Here is a 22,709-nt window from a genome sequence, read left to right as displayed (position 1 = left end):
GCAACTCGTTTCTACAGACTTCTGGTCTTGCCCTGCCCCACCACCACCCCCCCCCCCCCCCATTATGTTGCTAGGGCATTCCCATATCCCTCTTTTTTTCCCCCCCCCTTTTCCCCCTCACCCCTGACTACCACCCTGCAGGAAGAATATCAATAAACCTCTGATATCCAGCAGCTCCAGCCCAACTCCTTTGACTTTACCTGGCCAGCAACCCAATCAAACCAAACTCCAGAGAGGAAATCTGGGTTGCACGTTTCTGAATATGAAAACACACAATGCCCAGCTATTGTAAGACCTGGTTTACAATAGAATTTTGCCACTGATAATTACAACAGTTGTCCCACTTGCTTCTGCTCCATTCCGGTGCACCACTTTGGATGCACTAGAAATCCTAGGCCAGTATTTCTTACTTAGAGATGTTGATTAAGAGCTAAGTATGAATTGGGTCCTTGGTATTAACTCCTTTGCTTTTATTTTATTTAGTGTCCTGGGATCTTTTACATCCACCTGATGGGGCCTTGGTTTAATGTCTCAATATAAAGAAAATATAAGGTATGATCTAACAAGAATTACTCATTTGTTTTGCTGTTCTATGCTGTGTATGAACACAGAATTAACCCAAGGTCCTCTAGTCTATCATCAAACACATTGGACCTTTCACCTTATTAAGAAATGTATTAGTGAGGAAAACCAATTATAGCAAGCTGGCCTGCTGCTAATTTGTAATAAGGTCTGCGTGCTTGCCAGGGCAGTGATTTCATGTTAAGCTAATCTTCTTTGCTACTTGATTTGTGGTCAGCACCTTGTGTTATTAATCAAATGTTAGTGAAACTCCCAAGGTATTGCTTGTGATAAGTTAGTCAATGGAGCAGATCTCACTCTGCTTGTGTTCATAGGAACTAAAGTATCTAGAAATTAGATTTTGCAGTGCCTGTTCTTTTTATGTGCCAACTTTGTATAGAATAATATGAGAGACAGAAGATACTGCAGATGTTGGAAATCTGGAGCAACACACACGTCAGACAGCATCTATGGAGGGAAATGGACGGTTGACCTTTCAGGTCAAGACCCTTCATCAGGACTGGGAATAATCAGAATAACCTGATGTGTACTGCTTGTAATTTTCCTACATTGAATGGGAAGAAATGTTGGGTTTACTGGTCAACACAACACTGAACCATTGCTGGTCTAGAAGCCCTCATTGTTGTTTGGATTGTTTTGTGGAAAGAGGTCCCTTTCAGGCAATTGTCAGCAGTACACAAAATAACAGCCGCATTTCCAATTGTAATGTTGCCTCTGAAACTTGTCACTAACTAACATTGTGAAAATGAGTCTCAAAAATTGAGGGTTTTTTTTGCTTACTAATGATTGCACTGCTCATTTTAACCCTATACTCCAATTTCAGCAAAAGATGGGTATAGATGCCTCTTCTCATTTTCTGAGAGCCAGCAAACAACAAAAAATATATCCAGTGGGGTGAAGCCATGCTGTATAGTTAAGTGTAGTACATACGTGGGGATGTAAACTACAAGAACAGAACAAAATAATACTGTTAATTTATTACTTAGTTCTTTTCCTTTTCTAAGGAAAGATATACTTGTTATGGAGTGCAGAGAAGGTTCACCAGATTAATTCCTTGACGAATGTAGAGAGACTGGGTCCATTAGGTTTATATTGCTGGAGTTTAGAAGAATGGGAGGGAACCTCACAGAAATGTAGAGAACTCTAACAGGACTGGACAGACTAGATACAGGAAGTAGATCCCCGACGGCCAGGGAGTAGAGGACCACATGTCACTGTCTAAGGGGTCAGCCATTTAATACTGAGGTGAGGAGAAACTTCTTCTCCCAGAGAGTGGTGAACTTCTAGAAATTCTCTATTGAAGAAAGTAGTTGAAGCCAAATCATTAAACATATTCAAAATGTTAGATTTCATTCTTAGAGCTGAAGGGATATGTCAAGAGGAAGCTGGAACACTACTGAATTTGGATAATCAGCACAGTCATATTGAATGGAGGAGCAGGCCTGAAGAGCTGAATGGCTTGCTGTTCTATGAATATTGCAACACATACGCACTCTCCTATCCTGGCGGTCTGGTAGAGCACTGGACCAAATGAGAAGTTATTAACAAGCCAATTACAAAGCCTCCCATGTACTGAAGAGACTGACTAAAATTGATAAATTGATTTATTATTGTCACATGTATCAAGGTACAGTGGAAAAACTTGTCTTGCATACTGTTCATACAGATCAATTCATTACAACGGTACATTGAGGTAGTACAGGGTAAAACAATAACAGAGTGCAGAATAGAGTGTTAGAGTTGCAGAGAAACTGCAGTGCAGGTAGACAATAAGGCGCAAGGTCATAATGAAGTAGATTGTGGGATCAAGAGTCCATCTTATCGTACTAGGAAACCATTCAATTGTCTTATAACAGTGGGATAGAAGCTCTCTTTGAGCCTGGTGGTATGTGCTTTCAGGCTTTTGTACCTTCTGCCCGATAGGAGAGGAGAGAGAATGTCTGGAATGGATGGGGTCTTTGATTACGCTGGCTACTATATTGTCCCACAGAAATTTCTTTCAGTACTGTTACAAAGCGGCACTACCTCTGCAGTACTGTAATATGTCGGCAAGTTCTTTTGCCCAAATCCTGCAGTTGATTTGAATTCCGATTGATTCTCAGCCAAGAGAACATTGAACAAGCCAAGTTATAGGCAAGCCGCTGGACTGCTATAGAGCCTCGAGACAGCCCATTGCTAGCTGACCTTGCAGTCCCATGAATAAAAGTCACAAATGCTTTTGTTGTTTGTCATCACGATTGTGGAGATGCACCAACTTGGACCAATGATGGCTGATAGCAAGGACCTTGTGCTGACACCAGTTCTGACATAGTTTGCACTGTATGGACAGGCCAGAACACAATGGGGAGCCAGCAGCACTGACATCTTCTGAATGGGAAGGTCAGTAGATCTGCAGAGGTGTGAGCCTCTGCTTGTCCCCTGCTTCCTAACGTAGAGAACATCAGCAAGTGCCAGCAGTCCCTGACATAACTGCCAGTGGCAGGGTGGACAATCCAGCCCACGTTCTTACCCTTGTGTGCAGACATCTCCTAATTCTCCAGCAGCTAAAGTTCCCATTTCAGATATAGCCTCAAACAAAGTGCCCTCATCATAACACCCATCTGATTAACTGTTTAATGTCACTTCTTGTTCCTAGTTTCAAATGATGTTCAAATGTTTGCACCAAATGCTGGGGGGAAAACCTCAGATGGTCAGGCAGCATCTGTGGAAAGAGAAACAGTCAATGTTTGCAAGACTATTTCCTTCCACAGATACTGCCTGACCTGCTGAGTTTTTTCCACCATTTTCTATTTTTATTTCAGATTTTCAGCATCTGCAGTTATTTTTTGATTTTCAAACTCAAATGATTCTTCAGTTGAAACTGGATGGAGCCTTCAGAACTGTTCCCCCTTCCATAGGTTAGGACTATTTTGAAAAAAGTTTTAATATTCCTATACTCCTGAAGGGGCTATAAACTCTAAAGCGCACCCTATCATTGCTAAAATTTTGTCAGAAGGATACAGCTCAGAAGCCCATTGTTTGAGGACAAGAGAGAAAGTTAAAAGAGCTGTAATCTGTGCCAAACCAAACAACAGAATGCATGTTAATGGTTGCAGTAGCTGAAGCATTTTTTTTAGCTAAAGTTCTGTGAACAGCAGTATATACGGACAGGATAGATTCTATTTATGGAGTGATGGGGAGGGAGCAGAAACATGCAAGTACAAGTTTTCCTGACCTCATGCCTTACTGTCATGGAAACGCTAACTTAATCTACAATTAGAGACGATGACTCCGAGTTTTGTTCCAAGGTTTTATTTATACATGGTACCATGGAGAATGGGCAGCGATCTCCGCCGTTACCCAGTCTCTAACATACAGAAGATTACAAGCGTATTTTATATGTTAAAACAACAGCTATATCACGTGACTAGTTCAGTTACGGTTGTTACACGCTTAAGAATTTAATCAATGTGTCACATAGATTAAGATTCCCCTTATCAGTGTGCTCAAGGCTGACCTCGCACCCTGTTTTATTTCAAAGTCTGGTTTCAGCAGTCTTCTGCAGACCTGCTGGCTCCAAGCCCAGTACTCTGTTGACTGCAAGCATAGTACTCTAATAAAATGTCAAGTACCCCATCAGCCCCAGTATAGTCAAAAGACACTATTTATTCTTCTACCCTTACACACCTATTTATCATGATATCGAAAGAGGTCATTCAGCCTGTTGAGTCCATGTGGCCTCCACCAGAGCCAAACCAATGGTCTTGTTTCCCCTCATTTCCCTATAACCCTTCAACCCTCTTGCATACCCCGACAACTCCCCTTTGCTTTTTGTTAACCACTTACCTACATTAAGGAGCAATTTACAGCAGTCAATTATCAGCATGTCTTTGGGATGTGGGGGGAATCCATAGGACCTAGGAAAAGCCCACAGGGAAATTGTGTGTATTCCAAAGGAACAGCACCCATGGTCAGGAATTGTGAACTGTGAAGCATCTGACAAATTTATGGCAAGAATTGACTGAAATTTCAGAACTCTGTTTCCCAGTAGCCATTTATCAAGATTAATTTACAACATAAGAAATGACCCAGGGCCATTTTTCAGCACTGTCCCCATATCTAGAACATAGAACAGTACAGAACAGACCCTTCGGCCCACGATGTTGTGCCGACATAGCTAATCCTCCTACCTACAGAATGCCCATATCCCTCCATTTTCCTCCCATTCATGTGCCCATCCAAACGCCTCTTAAAAGCCCCCAGTGAATTTGCCTCCACAACCCAATCAGGCAATGCATTCCAGGCATCCACCACTCTGAGTAAAAAATGTACCCATCATGTCTCTTCTGAACCTACCCCCTCTCACCTTAAGTGCATGCCCTCTGGTATTGGATTGCTCCATTAATAGGAAAAAGATATTTCTTGTCCACCCTATCTTTGGCCCTCAATTTTATGCACTTCCAACAGATCACCCCTCAGCCTCCGCTGTTCCAGAGAAAAGACCGCAAGTTTGTCTGGCCTCTCCTGATAGCACATGCCCTCTAATCCAGGCAGCATCCTAGTAAACCTCCTCTGCACCTTCTCTAAAGCCTCGACATCCTTCTTCTAGTAAGGTGACCAGAATTGCATGCAATACTCTAAATGCGGCCTAACCAGAGTTCTATAGAGATGCATCATAGCTTCTTGACTCCTATACTCAGTGCCTAGATTAATGAAAGCAAACATTCCATAAGCTGCCTTAACCACCCTATCTACCTGTGTAGCCACATTCAATGAGTCATAGACTTGCACCCCAAGGTCCCTCTGCTCTTCAACACTGTTAAAGGTCTTGCCCTTCAGAGTGTACTGCCTCTTGACATTAGTCCTACCAAGGTGCAACACCTCACATTTATCCAGGTTAAACTCCATTTGCCATTTTTCTGCCCACATCTGCAAATGATCTCTATCACGCTGTATCCGTCTCCAGTCTTCTACACTATTCATAATTCCACCAATCTCGGTATCATCTGCAAGCTTACTAACGCACCCATCAAAATGCTCATCCAGGTCATTTAAGTACATCACAAACAGCAGAGGTCCCAGCAGAGGTCCCTGTGGAACACCACTACTCACAGGTCTCCAGCTCAAATAAGTCCCTTCAACCACCACCCTCTGTCTTCTACGGGCAAGCCAGTCCTGGATCCACATAGCCAATTCTCCACTGACCCCATGCATCCAAACTTCCTTGATTAACCGATTATGTGGGACCTTGTCAAATGCATTACTGAAGTCCATATAGATGACCTCCACAGCTCTACCTTCATCAATCTCTCTCGTCACCTTGTCAAAAAAAAAACTCAACCAGGTTAGTAGGACACGACTTGCCCCTCACAAAGCCATGCTGGGTTTCCCTAATCAAGCCATTGGATTCCGGATGCTCATAGATCCTATCTCGAAGAATTTTCTCCAGCAATTTCCCTATAACTGATGTGAGACTCACTGGTCTATAGTTCCCTGGATTTTTCCTTGTTCCTTTCTTAAATAGAGGAACAACATTAGCCACTCGCCAGTCATCTGGGACCTCACCCATGGTCAAAGAGGATGCAAAGATACTGGTCAAGGGCCCAGCAATTTCCTTTCTCTCCTCCCTCAGTAACCTGGAGTATATCCCATCGAGCCCTGGGGACTTATCCACCTTAATACTGTTTAGGAGATCTAACACTACCTCCTCCTTGACCTCTAAATGCCCTAACATGTTTACGCCCTCAGTTCCAATTTCTGCGTCCTGTATGTCCCCTTCCTGGGTAAATACTAAGAGAAATACTCATTCAGAACCTCCCCTGCATCCAAATATAGATTCCCTTCTTTATCCTTAAGTGGTCCTACCTTTTCCCTCATTATCCTCTTTTTCCTGACATAGGTATAGAATGCCTTTGGATTCTCCTTAATCCTACTTGCTAAGGACTTTTCATGGCCCCTCCTGGCTTTCTTAATTCCTTCCATGAGTTCACTTCTAGCTTCTTTATGGTCCTCACGTGATCTGTCTGATCCTAACTTCCGAAGATCTACATACTTGTGCTTTTTCTTCTTCACTAAGTTCAGCTCTTCTCTGGAAATCCAAGGTTCCCTTATTTTGCCATTCATGTACTTCCTTCTAATCGGTACATACCTATCCTGTACTGTGTATTTGATCCTTAAACACTTTCCACATGCTCGACATGGACTTGCCAGCAAAAAGATGTTCCCAGTTTACTTTAGCTAGCTGCTGCCTTATGCCTTCATAATTAGCCCTACTCCAATTTAAAGCCCTCCCACTAGCCCCATGCCTATCCTTATCTGTAGCTATCCTGAAAATTAATGAGCTGTGGTCACTGTTCCCCAATTGCTCACCCATTGATAGGTGAGTCACCTGGCCAGGCTCATTACCCAACACCAGGTCCAGAATAGCCTATCCCCCTGTTGGACAGTCAACATATTGATTTAAGAACCCCTCCTGGATACACATAACAAATTCTGCCCCATCTAACCCGCTTGCACTAAAAAGGTCTCAATTTATATTAGGGAAGTTGAAGTCTCCCATGACCACAAGTCTGTAATTTTTACACATTTCCCTAATCTGTTTGCATATCTGTTCCTCAATGTCCTGGTGGCTATTGGGAGGTCTATAGTACACCCCCAAGAGAGTGATTGCACCCTTCCTATTCCTGAGTTCTACCCATATAGACTCTGTGTCCGAGCCCTCCATTATGCGTCCCTGGGAGTGCAGCTGATGTATTATCTCTAATTAGTATTGCAACTCTTCCCCCTCTTTTACCCCCTCCCCCCTACTTAAAACCTCCAAACCCTGGTACATTGATCACCCATTCCTGTTCCTCCCTCAACCAAGTCTCTATAATGGCCACAACATACAGTTCCATGTACTGATCCATGCTCTAAGTTCATCACTCTTGCCCATAATACTCCGAGCATTAAAGTACAAACACTTCAAACCATTCGTCCCATCACATCTGTTATTAGCAATCTGCCTGATAGTACATTCCCTGACATCAGCCCTCCTGCTCATTCCCTCACTTACTGACCTGATTATATCTTTTGATTCTCTTAATATGACCAGAAATCTATTGATCTCTGTTTTGAATGAACACAATGTTTGAGCCTCCACAGCTGTCCAGGGTGGAGAGTCCCAAAGATACACTACCCTTATCTCAGTTCTATGTGGCTAACCCTTTATTCTCAAACAGTACCCTGATCCTTGACTCCTCAGCCATAGAAAACATTTTCCCTACATCTAACCTGTCAAGCCCCTTAAACACTTTTGTAAGTGTCAATGACATCTTCCCTCATTCTTCAAAACTCAAGAGAATACAGTCCCAATCTGCTTCATCTATTATGTGGCAAACCCACCATCTCCGGAACCAGTCTAGTGAATCTTCACTGCACTCCCTCTATGGCAAGTAAACACTTCTTTAGGTAAGGAGACCAAAACTAAACACAATACTGTGTGCAGTCTCACCAAGGCTCTGTACAACTGGAGTGAGACTTCCTTACTCCTATGTTTAAATCCCCTCATAATAAAGACCAATGTACTATTTGGTTTGCTAATTGCTTGCTACACCTGCATGTTGCCCTTCAGTGACTCGTGCACAATCACATCCAGTTCCCTTTGAACGTCAACATTATCCAATCATATGAAAAATACTCCGCTTTTCTGTTATGCTCACCAAATTGGATGGCCTCAGATTTTTCCACATTATTTTCCATTGCCATGTTCTCACCCACACACTTGGTTTGACCATGTCCACCTGAAACCTTTTTACATCCTCCTCTGTGCCCAAAACCTCGCCTAGTTCAGTATCATCAGAAAACTTGGAAATATGACTTTCAATGCTGTCAGCCACATCTTTGATATGGATTGTGAATAGTTGGAGCCCAAGTGATTCCTGTGGTACCCCACTCATCACAGTCTGTCAACCTAAGATGGATCAATATTTTCCCTCTTTGTTTTCGATCCAATAACCAATTCTCCATCTGTCCGCCATTCCATGTGCTCTAACCTTGTTGACCTACCTACTGTGTGGGATGTTATCAAAAGCCTTCCAAAAGTCCAGATACACCACATCCACTGATTTTCCCCGTATCTATTCTACTATGTACATCTTCAAAAAAAACTCCAGCAGATTAGTCAAACGTGGCATCCCTCTCATTAATCCATGTTGATTCTTTTCAATCCTATTATTCTATCCAAGATGTTCTGTTATTACATCCTTCATTTTAGATTCCAGCAATTGTCTACATTGACATTAGGCTAATAGGTTGGTAATTCACTGCTTTCTCTCTAATTCCTTTCTTAAATAGTATGGTGATATTTGCTAACCATCATTCCATGGGAACAATTCAATCTATAGAACCAGAAAATTAAAACAAGAGGATATGCTATCTCTAAAACCACCTCTTTCAAAATTCAGGGACATAAATTCAGGTCCTCAAGATTTATCAGCTTTTAAGGTCATAAGCTGCTCTGGTACTATTTTTTGACTAATATTTAGTTCCTTCAGTTCCTCTTCTCACTAGACAGTTGATTCTCTAAAATATCTAGCAGGTTTTGTTGGTCTTTTTTCTGAATACACACACAAAGTGATTGTTTAATTCCTCTGCTCTTTTCTTCTCATTATCAACTCTCTTGTAAAGTGCCCCACACTTGCCCTCACTGGCCATGTCTTTCCCATATTTCCGTATCAATAAAATCTCTTGCACTCTGTTTGTATGTTTTCCACCAGTCTACACTTGTTCTGTCTTGCCTTTCGTTATCAATTTTCTGGTCCTTTGCTGAGTTCTAAAGTACTCCCAACCCTCAGGCCTACTGTTATTTCTGGCAACTTTATAAGCCTTTTCCTTTGAGTTAATGCTAGCTCTAATTTCTCTTGAGAGCCACAAATGAATCACTCTTTCTGTTGGGGCCATAAAGGTTATTTTCTTCTGCAACATATATTGTTTCTTTAAATGCTAACCGCTAGCTATTCACCATCATACCTTTCAATGTGTTCTCCCGATCAACTGCAGCCAATTCTCCTCTCTTGCCTTCATTGTTTAGTTTTAAGATCCTTGTCTTCCATTGAACTACGTCAATTTCAAAAGCAATTTAAGATTAGGAAAAGCTGCGATGTGAGAAGGAGGGAAAGATTGTGGTTGGGAGAAGAGGCCAGGAATGGGCAGGATAGATAAGTTGGTAGAGGGAAGGAACTGATCATTAGGTGTATGAGTAGGGAAAGAGAGAGATCACAGGCCTGAGAGATCCAGGTTTGGTATCATAGATTAATCATGGCCTTGATAGGTCAGGTTTAACGTCATGTGGATGGATTGTGGGTTTGATAAATCAGGCAAGGACCATGGCAATCAGTGGTGGAGGGTGGTCAGGAGTGAGGGGGTAGGTTTCAGGAGGAAGGTCTGACTACAAGGGTCTGGTCATGTGGAGGGGGAGAAGGTCATCGTTTACTTGGTGTTGTGAGTGGGAGACTGCTGAAATGAAGCACTCTCATCCCCAGCAAACAGGCAGTGCAAGAGAAACATTTACCTACGGTAGGCAGCTCACGTTCACATTCCTGCCTCTGTTCATTTGAATGGTTTCATGAACGTCGGGGAAAATTTAAATTTAAGGCACATCTGAAATGTGAGGCCTGCAGCTTCTTAAAGTATTTAAGATTGGGATCCAGCTCTGGAGAGGACGTTAATTCCCATCCATTTGCATTAAAATCAGAGCGGTAAGGTTGGTGGGGAGGCTGATTCAGGTTTCCAATTGTTTAATTTTTAACGAACTCCCTCTCACCTCCCACCTGTATCAGGCTGAGGGTGATGTAGTCAGAATTCCCCCTCCCCCTTCCTCCCTGCAAGCCAGGATGACAGTCAGTACCAGAGCTGGAAGACCTGATGTCATCTGTTACAGTCCCTTTTTTGTTGTCAATATCTCCATGACCCTGAATCAGTCTTCAGATTCTTCCAGATCACCACAGAGAAGATTAGTATCATCAATCACCATCTATTATATTTAGCAAATATGACCATCCTTTACCCCATGTACGTCCAGATGCAACAGGATAGGTTTCCAGGTTTGCACAGACCGTGGGATAGAGCAACAATAATTTCCTCTGCAAACCACTCCTTGATGAATCTCAAAGATTCCACCATGTGTGAGAACAAGCATAAACCTGTGATCATGATAGTTGCGAGGCTCACCTAAAGAAAGCTTCTAATCTCATGCACAGCATGTGTGGAGGTACTCAGGAAAAATCATAATTGTTGCTACACACTGAAGATTCTTTCCCTTCAAAATTATAAGCTCACTGCAGCAGACCAGATGATTGTGAAATATTTAGGCTGTGCTTCTTGATCATTGTTGGAGCTTCCTCATCCTGGCAAGTAGAGAGTATTGACGTGTGCCTTGAGGATGGCGGAAAGACTTGGGATGTTAAGAAGTGAGTCATTCACCACAAAATATCCAGCCTCTGATTGCTCTTGTAGTAGTTACTGTATATGAGCTCCAGGATGTTGCTGCTGGGGAGCTTTGTGATGGTACTGCTATTGAATGTGAATTCAATAGGGGTAGGTGGTAGGTGGTTAGGCTCTCCCTTGTTGGAGATGATCATTGCCTGGTACTTTTGTGGCACAAAGGTTTACTAGTCATTTATCAGCCCATACCTTAATGTTGCCTAGGTTTTACTGCACACAGGGGCAGACTGCTTCATTTCCTGAGGAGTTTCAAATGGAATAAAACATTGAATTCTGTGAAGTTCCCCATTTCTGACCTTGTGATGGAAGGAAAATAATTGATAAGATAGGTGAAGATAGATGGGCCTAGGACACCACCCTGAGGTACTCCTGTAGTGATGTCCTGGATGGGATAACTGACCCCCTGCCAACAACCACATCCAACTTCCTTGGAAAAGTAATTGTTAGTGAAGAGTTATTGTTTGTGTGGGACAGATCCAATTGTTGCAAGCTGAGTGATGCTTCTAACCACTGAGATTTCATCAGTTCTGCCCCATTGTGTACCTTGAAATGGTCAGTTAGTTGTTAACTTCATTTGAAATGTAATGGAGGATATTTCAAGGAACAGTGGACTTCATTGCTTAAAATATTACCACTTAATGCATTTCTCTACCTATTGTTTGCCTGAACGATCAACATATTGTTATGTGATTTATTCTCAGCTCCTGTGACCAAAATGCTAAGCAGCAGTCAAACAATATTTATACCTCAGAGTGGAGCTGATCTGAGCAGTGTATTTTGTGCAGAGGTCACTGATTGTTTAAACAAAGGGCTGTTCATCTGAAAATACAGAGATGATATAGCAAGCTATTTAAAATGTAGGTTGAGGGGATAATTCAGTGTTGTGTTATATTCAATGGAATTAGATCAGCTCAGGATGGGAGGGAATTTTAGGTGTCATCTTGATTACTGGTGTTCTATGTTGCTGTTAAGTTTTATTGTGTGGGGGGGGGGGGGAAGTCACATTGGGAACATTTAAAAGGCTCCTTCTGAAAATCATCTTTGAAGGAGCCACTTATAGCCAATTCAGATAATGCCTTCCTCCTCCATTCAGCTGAGAGATGCTACTCTTCAAATGGGACTTTCCCCACATCATCCTCCTGCTCGTCTCCTTTCTGTTGTTGCAAGGTTCCAGATTATTTATTGATCACATGAGTGCAGCCATTGGTGGCAAGAGCCTGTAGAAAGCTGACGACACTGGCAAATCCCATTCCCTGAGATGCCACCAGTTCTCACTGAAATCGTTCCTCGAGGAGTTGACAAGCTGGGTGACCTCACTGAAACTGTGGTGAGCAGAACTCTGAGATCTCAGGAGATCAGATGGGACGAGACAGAAGCTAGGACTAGGCAGAAAATCAGGTCAGGATGGACTAGATGGGCTGAACAGCCTGTTTCTGTGCTTTTGTACTCTATGACTCCATCTACTGTGCCTGCCTGGAATGATCCAATGACCAGGAAGTTGAGTGTCAACCAGAGTTGAAAGTGAGGGGGACAGAAAATGACTGAAGCATTTAGTACAAATGGATAAAATAGGTTGTATTTACCACTAAGAAAGTTGTATTACTTTTGACTCTGATGTCACCATCACTTTGACCGCTACATTCTGGTGAATGTCTATCGTGGAGGCTCGATCATTGGAGATATTTGGGGAGAAGGTAGATACATCTTTGAAGGATCAGGGAATTCAGGGCTATAAAGAACTGGCACAGAAGAGGAGGCGAGACTGGTGGCAATTCAGCCATAATCCTGTTGACTGGTGGGGCAGGATTCAGGGGTCAGGAGGCCTGCTCCTGCTCCTGCTCCTATTTTCATGTGTTGTGGTGTTCCATAGAGAGACCAGTCCAGGGGTGAGAGAGTGGCCAAAGTTGTCTTGTGGAATGCGTGAATGCACTGTGTGCTATATGGTCAATGCAGACTTGATGGGGAAAATGGCCAACTTCTGTTCTATATCACTCTGTAACTAATGAAGAACAATGGTATCTCCTACAACTCTTCAAAGTGAGGCTCATGGCCAGGATAAATACTAAAGGTGTAGCCGGTGATGCATTCCCCTGCCAATATTATCTATTTTTGTACCCCATTTTATTAAGGATGTTTCCTTATCAACAGACACAAGTGATTAATGTGCCAGATTCTGTTCAATCAGACCCACTGCCTGCATTTCCCTCATTTACAATGAGGCCCTGTGGGTCCAATCATGCTGACAAAAGTGCTGATGATTTGGCCTCAGACGGTAGAACCAGAGGACTGGTCCTTGGACCATGTTCAGCCTTTGAACTGATTTTAAGCAACTCTGATTATCAGAGGCATTTGACTAACTGTTCAAATTTATTTAAATAGCTAATAAAAACAAAATTAACTAAAATGTAAAATTATTGAAGAACAGCTTTGTGTTTAAAAATTAATTAAAAACCTTAAAACTAAGTAAAATAATAATTAAAAAAAAAACACTTACCTGCACTTACCTTTTCAATTAAGTCTGGCAATTCCTTTTAAAGAGATAGGGGTCATGCTACATACCCATGCCATCCCTTGCATAAATCTGAGAGGCCTGTTATGTTCATCTGGCTATTCAACTGAAGATACTTGTGCTCCATCCCAAGACTCTGAGAGTCCACCATGGGTGCTGATGTTCAGATGCACCAGCATCTGAACTCAAGCATATTTCTAACTTCCACACAGCCATGCTCTGAAGAGCAGTATGATCTGGCCCAATATCTTTCAGATCCATGGCTTAGATCCTCTTGACAAACTTACACTATGAAGGCAAGGACAAATATATATGTTTACACTGTATAATTATTGTGTTATACCATGAGCTTTAAGAACATAACTTTTATGTAAAAGTATAGATAGAGCTTTTTATTAACACTTCTTGCAGCAACAAAAGTGACACAGTCCACATCTTTCCAAAGTACACAGCAATGGCATGACCACATTTCACATCACTTTGAGGCACAAAGCAAGGGCAATACCTTCGGATCAAGTAGGTTTCCCTCATTAGTAACAGAAGCCATTCCCGACTTGTATACTGGGACAACAGACACTAAAACAGCCTCCATCCACTAGTACGGTATAGCCAACAAATAGAAATAACCCCCATCCCCTGCACCACCTGGAACACACAGTACAGCAGCAAATGGTTGATACATCTTGAACTGTACCATTAATGAGTAGGACTGTCATCATCTGTGGAGCAAAGTTTTAGTCTAGAGTGTGGTTTAACTCAAGTGAACATGAGGTGCTGATGAATCCAGCATAGTTATTTCCTACAACCAAAAGCTATATCAAACTACAGTAGTGGAGCACATAGTACAAGACAATGCAGTTGATTATGTGGATTTATTGCTTTGTACACAAATACTGCAGTCCTTGCTGAATCTAATAATGTGGAGGGGAAATGGGTTTAGCCAAAATGACATTGCGTGATACTAATCCTAAATCTGATGAGGCATGCTACCTTTTGTTTTCAATGAGGACTGTGATTCTGTCCTTTTTTCTGCTTTTCGGTCAAATGCTCAGATGCAGATCCTACATCTGGGGCTATGATAGATTTTTTTGTACAGTAAATGAAAATTTTGCAAAGCTTTAACTCCTTTATATCTGACAAATAACCTCTTAAGTACTAATTATATTCAAGTACAGATAAATCATAAATATGTGACTTTTTCCATTATAAAAGCTATTTACTTATCTAGAATATCAATAGATAAATTTAAGTAATTAATGTGTGTGCTCTACGGCATTTCTCCTTTGCATACTTTGTTCATAGTAATGGCGAGACTTGTATAACAGTTTGTTTGGTTTGGTGGAAAACTGAATGTAAATTTACTACACATCCAAGATGGACATAATGACACGTGCATTTTGGCTATCAAGTTTATAAAATGTCTAACCAGGATGAAAACATTGATTCAGTGGGATTTCACAGATAAAAGTATTCATTTAAGGAAAATGCATATTTTGAATATAGGATTTTAATTAATCTTTTAATTGAGATTTTCTTTGTACCAAATATCTGAATATTCATATAATATGCATTGAACTTTGGCTCGGATCCACTGAAACTATGTACGATTTACTTTAATATCTAAAACTCAACAATACAATTCATAACTAGACATTCGTCCAAGCACTCAAGTTAGAATTTATGTTTCATTTGAATGGATACCCAGTTAAACTGCAAGTAATTTCTCCTTTTGAATGGCTAAATCATTTTGGACATCCCAGCTAAATTTCCTGGCAGTTTGCCGGTCAACCAGCAGATCCTGAAAAACCCCAAGTCCTTCTAAAAATGGCAAAGCCTGGATTGAGATGATGCACACCACCATTTTATACAAATTGCACTCAAATGCTGCTTTGTTAAATTGTACACTGTTAACAATTGTCATTCTTATGTGTGGACATTCACACCACAGTATTCTGTGCAAACAATCACAATGAATCTTAGACACAATACAAAATATCGAATAGACCTTTTTTGTTTATTTCCCTGTTATGAATAGTCTCCTCCTTGGTCTTTACAGTAGTAAGAATCTTTCACTTCCTCTTGTACAAACTCTTCCTTCTTTTCCCATCCATTAGGCCAGCCACCATTGCTACAAGTGGTGGCCCCATAAGACTTTGTTGTGCCATAATTCTGAGTAATGTCCCCAGTTTCTTCTGCCAGTTCATCTTCGTGTATAAAACCACATTTTTCTTCACTTGTTTGCTCAGGGTCTGCCCAAGGCTGCTTTTCACCCGATGCAAATAATGCGTAAAATATGACTCCTGCATAATGCACTAGTGCCGCAATTAGAAAGACATACTGCCATTCTTTCTGACTCTGTAAATGGAAGCAGACAAACTTGTGTTTAAGCTGTACATCAGTTAAGCCTTCAGTACATCCCAAAGTGCATTAAGCTAATGAATCATCTGTGAAATGTAGCTACCCTTGCACCAAGCTCCCATAAACACCAAGGAGCAGATTATCTCTTTTGTTTAGTTATATCGATCGAGAGAAAAATATCGGACAAGACATCTGGAATACCTCCCTGCTCTTCTTCGAGTGCACATGAGCCCTTAGGTTAACATCCTTACACAGAACATAGAACAGTACAGCACAGGAATAGGCCCTTCAGCCCACAATGTCTGTGCTGAACATGATGCCAAATTGAACTAATCCCGTCTGCCTTAACATGAGCCATATCCCTCCATTCCTTGCATTCTAGTTTGAAGATGAAAGTACAGTGACTCCTGTTCATAACCCCATAATTCACACAAGTAGGGCAGCATTGTTACAAATTAACTTCGTGCAGTGGCTCTGCTCCTTTTTTTGTAACACTAACACATTGTTCATAAATTCTCATACTTAAAAGAACGTTATAACAAACAGATTGATATGACTGGAATAGCCATGTAGCCCACAATTGCTGAGGTCATTGAAGACGATAGCAAAATTTTTTTTAAATGTGTCAGTATTCAGTTTAACTGTGTGTGTGTGAGAGAGAGAGAGAATTTACCAATTCTTTTAAATAGTTTAAATATATTCCAAAGCATTCTGGTTTAGATGTTCTCTCTCACGTATCCAATTTTCCTTCATACTTTTCTCCCTTTACCCCTTCATAGACAGTATGTTCAGGAACTCTACAATCACATTTTTAGCTTTGTTATGCAAAATGGTCACAAATGTGAATGAAAACAAATTTCCACAATTTAAGATTTTTTTAGATAAGATTGCATCTGCATCATGAGACTTTTACTTCAGGATTCTCAAAACAATTTTTTGAAGTGAAATCACTTCCATAATGCAAGAAACATTGTTCCCGGAAATAGATATCAAAACTGAGACATCATTCCACTGACAAATATTATGGGATTAATGAGTAATGCATCCAGCTGACCATGCACCAGAAAATGTTGAGCAGTGCAGCATAAAATCTTTAAATTCCTAAATCACTCAGTGGCGTAGTGCTTGGTCAAAATTGAGAAACATATTTCATGTAAGGACACTGAAGCCTAAGAGTATGCATGACTCAAATAAATTCAATAATTGTAATTGTGGAAAAGTAGATTATTTTCCTATGCTGGATTTTTTTCAACACATGTTGTGTATTCCCTGAAGGCAGATTGGAAAAGTTAACATCAATTGTGCTCATAGTATTTTGTAAGGAAAAAAAATGTAAGCAACAATGCATTGACATTTCTCAAATGTCATGCCCTTATGTGAGAGGAATTTGCTTTGTTCAGTAATGATGGTCAGCAGTGTAAAATGATTATTCAACCTAGGATGTCATCATTTTACAATCCCAAATAAATATATAATTTCTCTTGGCAGTTTATGCCGAAAGGTATTTAATTTACCAAGTCTGATACTTGGCCAAAGAAACTATGGGAAGTCTGCTGGTTGCAATTCAAACAATAAATCACTGACTAGAGAGTAAGTTTGATTGTGAGTAGGTTATGAGGCACTTGGGAGAGGGGCTGGATTGACAGTTTTGTGGGCAGAGAACCCAATTAACAGAATTGTATTAGCAACTTATGAACACTCTTCCGACAGTGAGTTGAGTGTTTGTATCAATGTTCCATTCTACCCATTCTTCAGTACAAGTTCTATTTTTATATCACCCTTTGGGGTTATATTTTATAAATTTAACCTCCTTGGTAAAAATCTTCTCCTCTCACACCCCAAACTTCAACATGGGATTCACCCACAGGGATATTTGGCAAAGGTCTCCACCATCTGTCCACTCTTGCCTCTTAGATTGAGACTGGGGTTTGAAGAGAGCAAAGTGCCTTTTCATCTGCACACTGTAAGTGTAATTGAAGGTTTGTGTTGTTCTCTTTCTACTACTTGATTTTCGGGAGCAGAAATTAATTCATTTCCACCTAAACTTCAGAGTGTGCCAAAATTATTATCAAGATAATACAGTAAAACTCCATGAATCTGACACAATCAGGACTTCGGTGGTGCCGGCCTGTCAGATTTTCCATACTACTGGATGTTATTCTAATTACTATTCCAACACACTATTAATTCATTTTTGTCTAGGTGTTACCAGTACTATAATAAGAACTCATTAAGTTTAAAGGGAGTGCAAAAAACAGAAGTCAATGACTTTAAAGGTACTGTAGGACCTAAGGCCCCAGTGAGTGTAGAGGGCGTGCAGGAAACAGCATCTGGTGAGCCAGAGGAAAAAGCATTCGGATTTCCAAACAATCATAGTGGATTATTGGGGTTTTACTGTAGCAAGATTAATGGAGTTTAGCATTACTTGGGGAGATAATGTATGGCAAATTCAAGTGAGAATGAATGGTTAAATGCCAATAGTCAAAAGTTCCGATCTAAATTTCTCCATCTAATTTGACCAGGGATGCACTCCCTTATTTCACTCTCCTGTTTTACTTTCCTAACTCTTTAAGGAGATATGATATTGCTTTCTCCACTTATTGTCATTTCTGTTGGAATGGAGCAAATCTACAAAACTATTGTGAAACTACTTAACCTATGGCACCTATACTCCAGAGCCAACATTACCCCAACCTCGGTGGCTGGGCTGCAGGTGAGGCTTGCATCTGTACTTGTTTGAAAGCTGTGCTCTGAATGATTGCTGACTTGTTCACTGAAGCAGTATGAGAGGATGGGTCCTGTACTCGATATCCGTCAGACCAAGGTCCTCTACCAATCTCCTCCCACTGTATAAACTCACTGTCTGACATCAAAGGTTCATAGTGAGACCCTTGAAAACGTGGACCACTTGTCAGATCTTGAGAGCCACCTCTCAGTGAAGGTAGAGATAAATGCTGAAATTCATGATCACCTTCAATGCGTTAGCACAGCCTTTGGCCGACTGAAAAAAATAGTGTTTGAAGATCAAGGCCTGAAAAGACACAAAACTCAGTGCACTGGGCAGCAGTGATTCCTGCCCTTCTGAGACTTAGATTTCCTACAGCAGGCACCTCATGCCACTGGAAAGATATCAACAATGCTCTCTCTGCATGATCAACAGAATTCACTGGAAGGACAAGCAAGCTAATGTCACTACCCTTTCTCAGGCCAACATTCCCAACAGTGGAGCACTACTACACTCAGTTACATGCCCAACACCAGACTCCTGAAACAGACACTCTATTCCAAGCTCTGTCACAGGAAGGGATGATGAGGTTGGCAAAGGAGAAAAAAAAAATCAAGGATGCTCTTAAAGACTCCTTTTTTAAAAAAATGCAACATCCCTATTGATTCCTGTGAATCTCAGTCCTAAGACCACTCAATGTGGAGGAGGAGCATTCAGGGTGGTACGGAGTCCATGAATCTGGAGCAACAATGAAAGCAGCAAAAGGAAGCTACCACCTCACAAACTACCCATTCACACACCCCATCCTGCCCAACTGTGGAAGAATCTGCAGTTCTCATACTGACCTCATCAGTCGCCACAGAACCAGAGTGAAAGCAACTCATCCCTGATCCTGAGGAACTGTCTAAGGAGCAGATCATATTTGTGGCCATAAATGTTTTGAGGGAAAGATCACAGGGACAAATCTAGATGAAGGCAGATTCCATTCAATCATTGCTACAACAAATTCTTGCCTAATATTTAAAGTAACACAGTTACTGAAGAATACACTTGGCCAGCTTTTAACTGTATTTGCCATTGTGGGTAAACACTAAAACATTCTGCAATGCAACTGCATTAGTAAAGAAAACTGGGAATTATTAGAATGAAAAATACTGAAATGTCACGTTTCTAGAGTTGATCTGAAATTGCGTGTGTTAAGCAGGTTGAAATCTACTGTCTGGAGTTCAACAGTTGTTGATTTAACAGTTCTGTACCTTGTTTTTGGTCATTGCACCAACAATCAGAGGGCACACCATTCCAGATAATGTTCCCACACCATTGGAAATCCCCATGAGAATACTGGCATATCTAGGTGCTATATCCAGATGGTTAACATTGAAACCTGAATAGGAAGTGAAAAATCAATTATGAATATAAATGCACGTCTTCTGGAATGCAAGCTAAATAATTGAGGGTTTGGACAAGGGATTCCTTTTCCACCCAAGGAAAAACTATTGAGTTAATTTCTTATGCAAATTAGTAATCTAAAGTGGTTCTTAAACCAACACACAGGTCTAACAACAGTAAAATTTAACTACTATATTTAATATCTGAACAATCAATGCCTTTTATGTGAAAATAGCTTGGGATAAACGGGCATGCACATTTAGCATATAAAATTACAAACAAATAACAATTTAACTATACTGTAAACTACTACCTGACATTTGAGGTAAAATCCAGCATGAAATAATGAAATTATATTGTCACGTTTATTGTCACCTGTCATTCCAAATGAATTTGACCTGCTTCCTGTAATTAACTGGAAGCTATGAGGGTAGTTATTGTGGAAGATGGAGCAATTCTCATTGACATAGTCTGGATTGCCCTTCTGAACTTCTTTTCTAAAGGTAAAGCATTATGCTCTTATTCTTCATCTCGTATCTGTCAAATCTGGAAAGTGCTATCTGTTTAGGAGTGATATGTTATTTGCCCTTTGAGTCCAAATTGAACACATTTTGATTATCAATTTGGCTTAATCTCATCATTAAAACTCATTAAAAATGAATGAAGATCAGGTCACAGTAATATGCCTGAGGAAATGATTTTCTTGTCGAGGTGACAGTAATTCAATCATATCATATAAGGATAGTGTAATACATGGTGCTATTAACTGACTAATATTCTCCTCGTAGAAATAAAATGCTGTTCACAGCACTATTAAGCATTTTGATAAAGGTCTAGGAAAGCTGTGAGTAGGTAAAATACTTAAGTATTAGTGTCTGTTACAATGGGCCAGGCATGGGCACATTACCCAGAATCAGTCAATTGTCAGCCCACAGACAAGCTTGCTGAGTCCACCTGGCTGGCCTGAAGCATCCTGGATTCCAGTGGTGGCAAGACCTTGACTAGCACAGCAAAGAAGTCCCACCTCTGAAAATCTCCTGGAAGCCTTTAGCTGTCATCAAAGCCCCAGACCCACTTTATCTAGTTGTAAAAGTTGAAGGTTTTTAAAATGCCTTGACATTTGGAAGCATTTAAAAATAATTAGATTATTTTATTAAATTGATAATATTTTTAAAAGCTCTCAAGTAATTCTTAAATCATTAAAGCAGACTGAAATAAACAAAGACAAAGGGTTTTTTTCCTCCACCACTCATTGGAATGATTGGGTTCATGGAACCTGTGGCAGGGCTACCTAATGCAAGTACTGGGGAATCACAATGTGATTGAGCTGTCAGATACACTTGCCCACCCACTGACCCTCCCACCATTGCTAAGGAAATCCTGGACCTAGTTTCTTTAAGATTGCTATATGCCAATGATTCTGAACAAAACCCATCATGTTTACCAATGTAATCCAGATCAAAGTATTCAGAATGTACAGAGTTAATTATAAAGGATAAAAATAAAATAATTCAAGAAAAGCACTATACGTGGTAAAACCAGAATATAACAGTGCTGCTTAATACAGAGATAGTCTGACTGACAATCAGCAAAATACAGTAAACTCTCCAGTATCTATGCATCCAGATTTCTCATACGTGGCAAAGTTTCTAAGAATATTCAGCAATTTCATAAATTACTCAGAGAATTTTATTCAGCGTGTGATGCAAATTAAGTGTGAAAATACATTTTTAATTTATTTACATTTATACAAGAGGACAGTGCAGTTAGAGGCTGATTAGCAGCAACATCCTCTTTGAAGATTTGGCACTTCATTTGATGGTGAGTACAGACATTCATTTGCTTTATTTTTGCTGTATTTTTCATTAATACTATCTAGCATTAAATATATAGATTTGCAGTATAGAACACTTATTTAAAAGGGTAAGGAGATGACAGGTAGATCAGCAATTTATTTCAATGTTTATACATTGAACACTGACTAGTATGTGATGCACAGTAATGCCTTTGTTGAGCACTTCTCATGCAACCAGCACACCCCATTCCCCGTGGATGCTGGATGGCTAAGCGTATACTGTAATAATGAATATGCCTTACCTGATATTGCAAAGCCACTGAAGCCAACAGCCATGACAAGGAATGAAATCGCAACCCCTTTGCTATGTGAGTAGCCTACAACAAGAAGAAATGTCGCCTCCAAACCAAAACCTTCAGGGAAATAAAATATAAGCAATTATCATCCAGAAGAGAATCATTAATAATTCTGATGTTATGGTATTTAATTGTACCCTGCACCAAATGATTCACCTCATGACACCATAATGCCTCTACTTTTTATGACATCAATGTCACCTAGCATTTACCTAGCTTACCCCAAGATATGATATCAGCACTTACCATGTACAATCACAACATCACTCAAAGAAATAGTCAGCTCCTGTTACTGAAATCGACATCCATCCCTTCCATCACAAGCATACTATAGTAGCACTATGGTCTAAATACATGGTGGACCGAAACTAGTCAACAAATGTAATTTAATAGTAGTTTCCAGCCACCTGACCTCTATCATCAAGAAAGACGAGTGCAATAATGAATGGAAACACTTTTAATTGCAAGTCCCCAACACGGATCATGCAACATCCTGATTCGAACCATTATTCTTTTCATCAGAGCTGCATCATG

The 22,709-nt window shown here is 40.5% G+C and overlaps 1 protein-coding gene across 1 annotated transcript in view; it reads right to left on the bottom strand.

Moving 5' to 3' along the window:
- Positions 1-15,020: 15,020 nt before the first annotated feature.
- Positions 15,021-22,709, bottom strand: part of LOC127577736 (vesicular glutamate transporter 2) — a 40,673-nt gene continuing 32,984 nt past the window's right edge. The window contains exons 10-12 of the mRNA XM_052029245.1: positions 22,122-22,232; positions 19,892-20,019; positions 15,021-15,907 (exon numbers count right to left, since the gene is read on the bottom strand). Coding sequence (XP_051885205.1) covers positions 15,578-15,907; positions 19,892-20,019; positions 22,122-22,232 — 569 coding nt within the window. The 3' untranslated portion in view covers positions 15,021-15,577. The remainder of the gene's footprint in view (positions 15,908-19,891; positions 20,020-22,121; positions 22,233-22,709) is intronic.

Source organism: Pristis pectinata, chromosome 14, assembly GCF_009764475.1.
Source record: "Pristis pectinata isolate sPriPec2 chromosome 14, sPriPec2.1.pri, whole genome shotgun sequence".
Classification (NCBI taxonomy): domain Eukaryota; kingdom Metazoa; phylum Chordata; class Chondrichthyes; order Rhinopristiformes; family Pristidae; genus Pristis; species Pristis pectinata.
The sequence above is the reverse complement of the archived record's forward strand: the minus strand, read 5'-3'. Positions and strand labels throughout refer to the sequence as shown.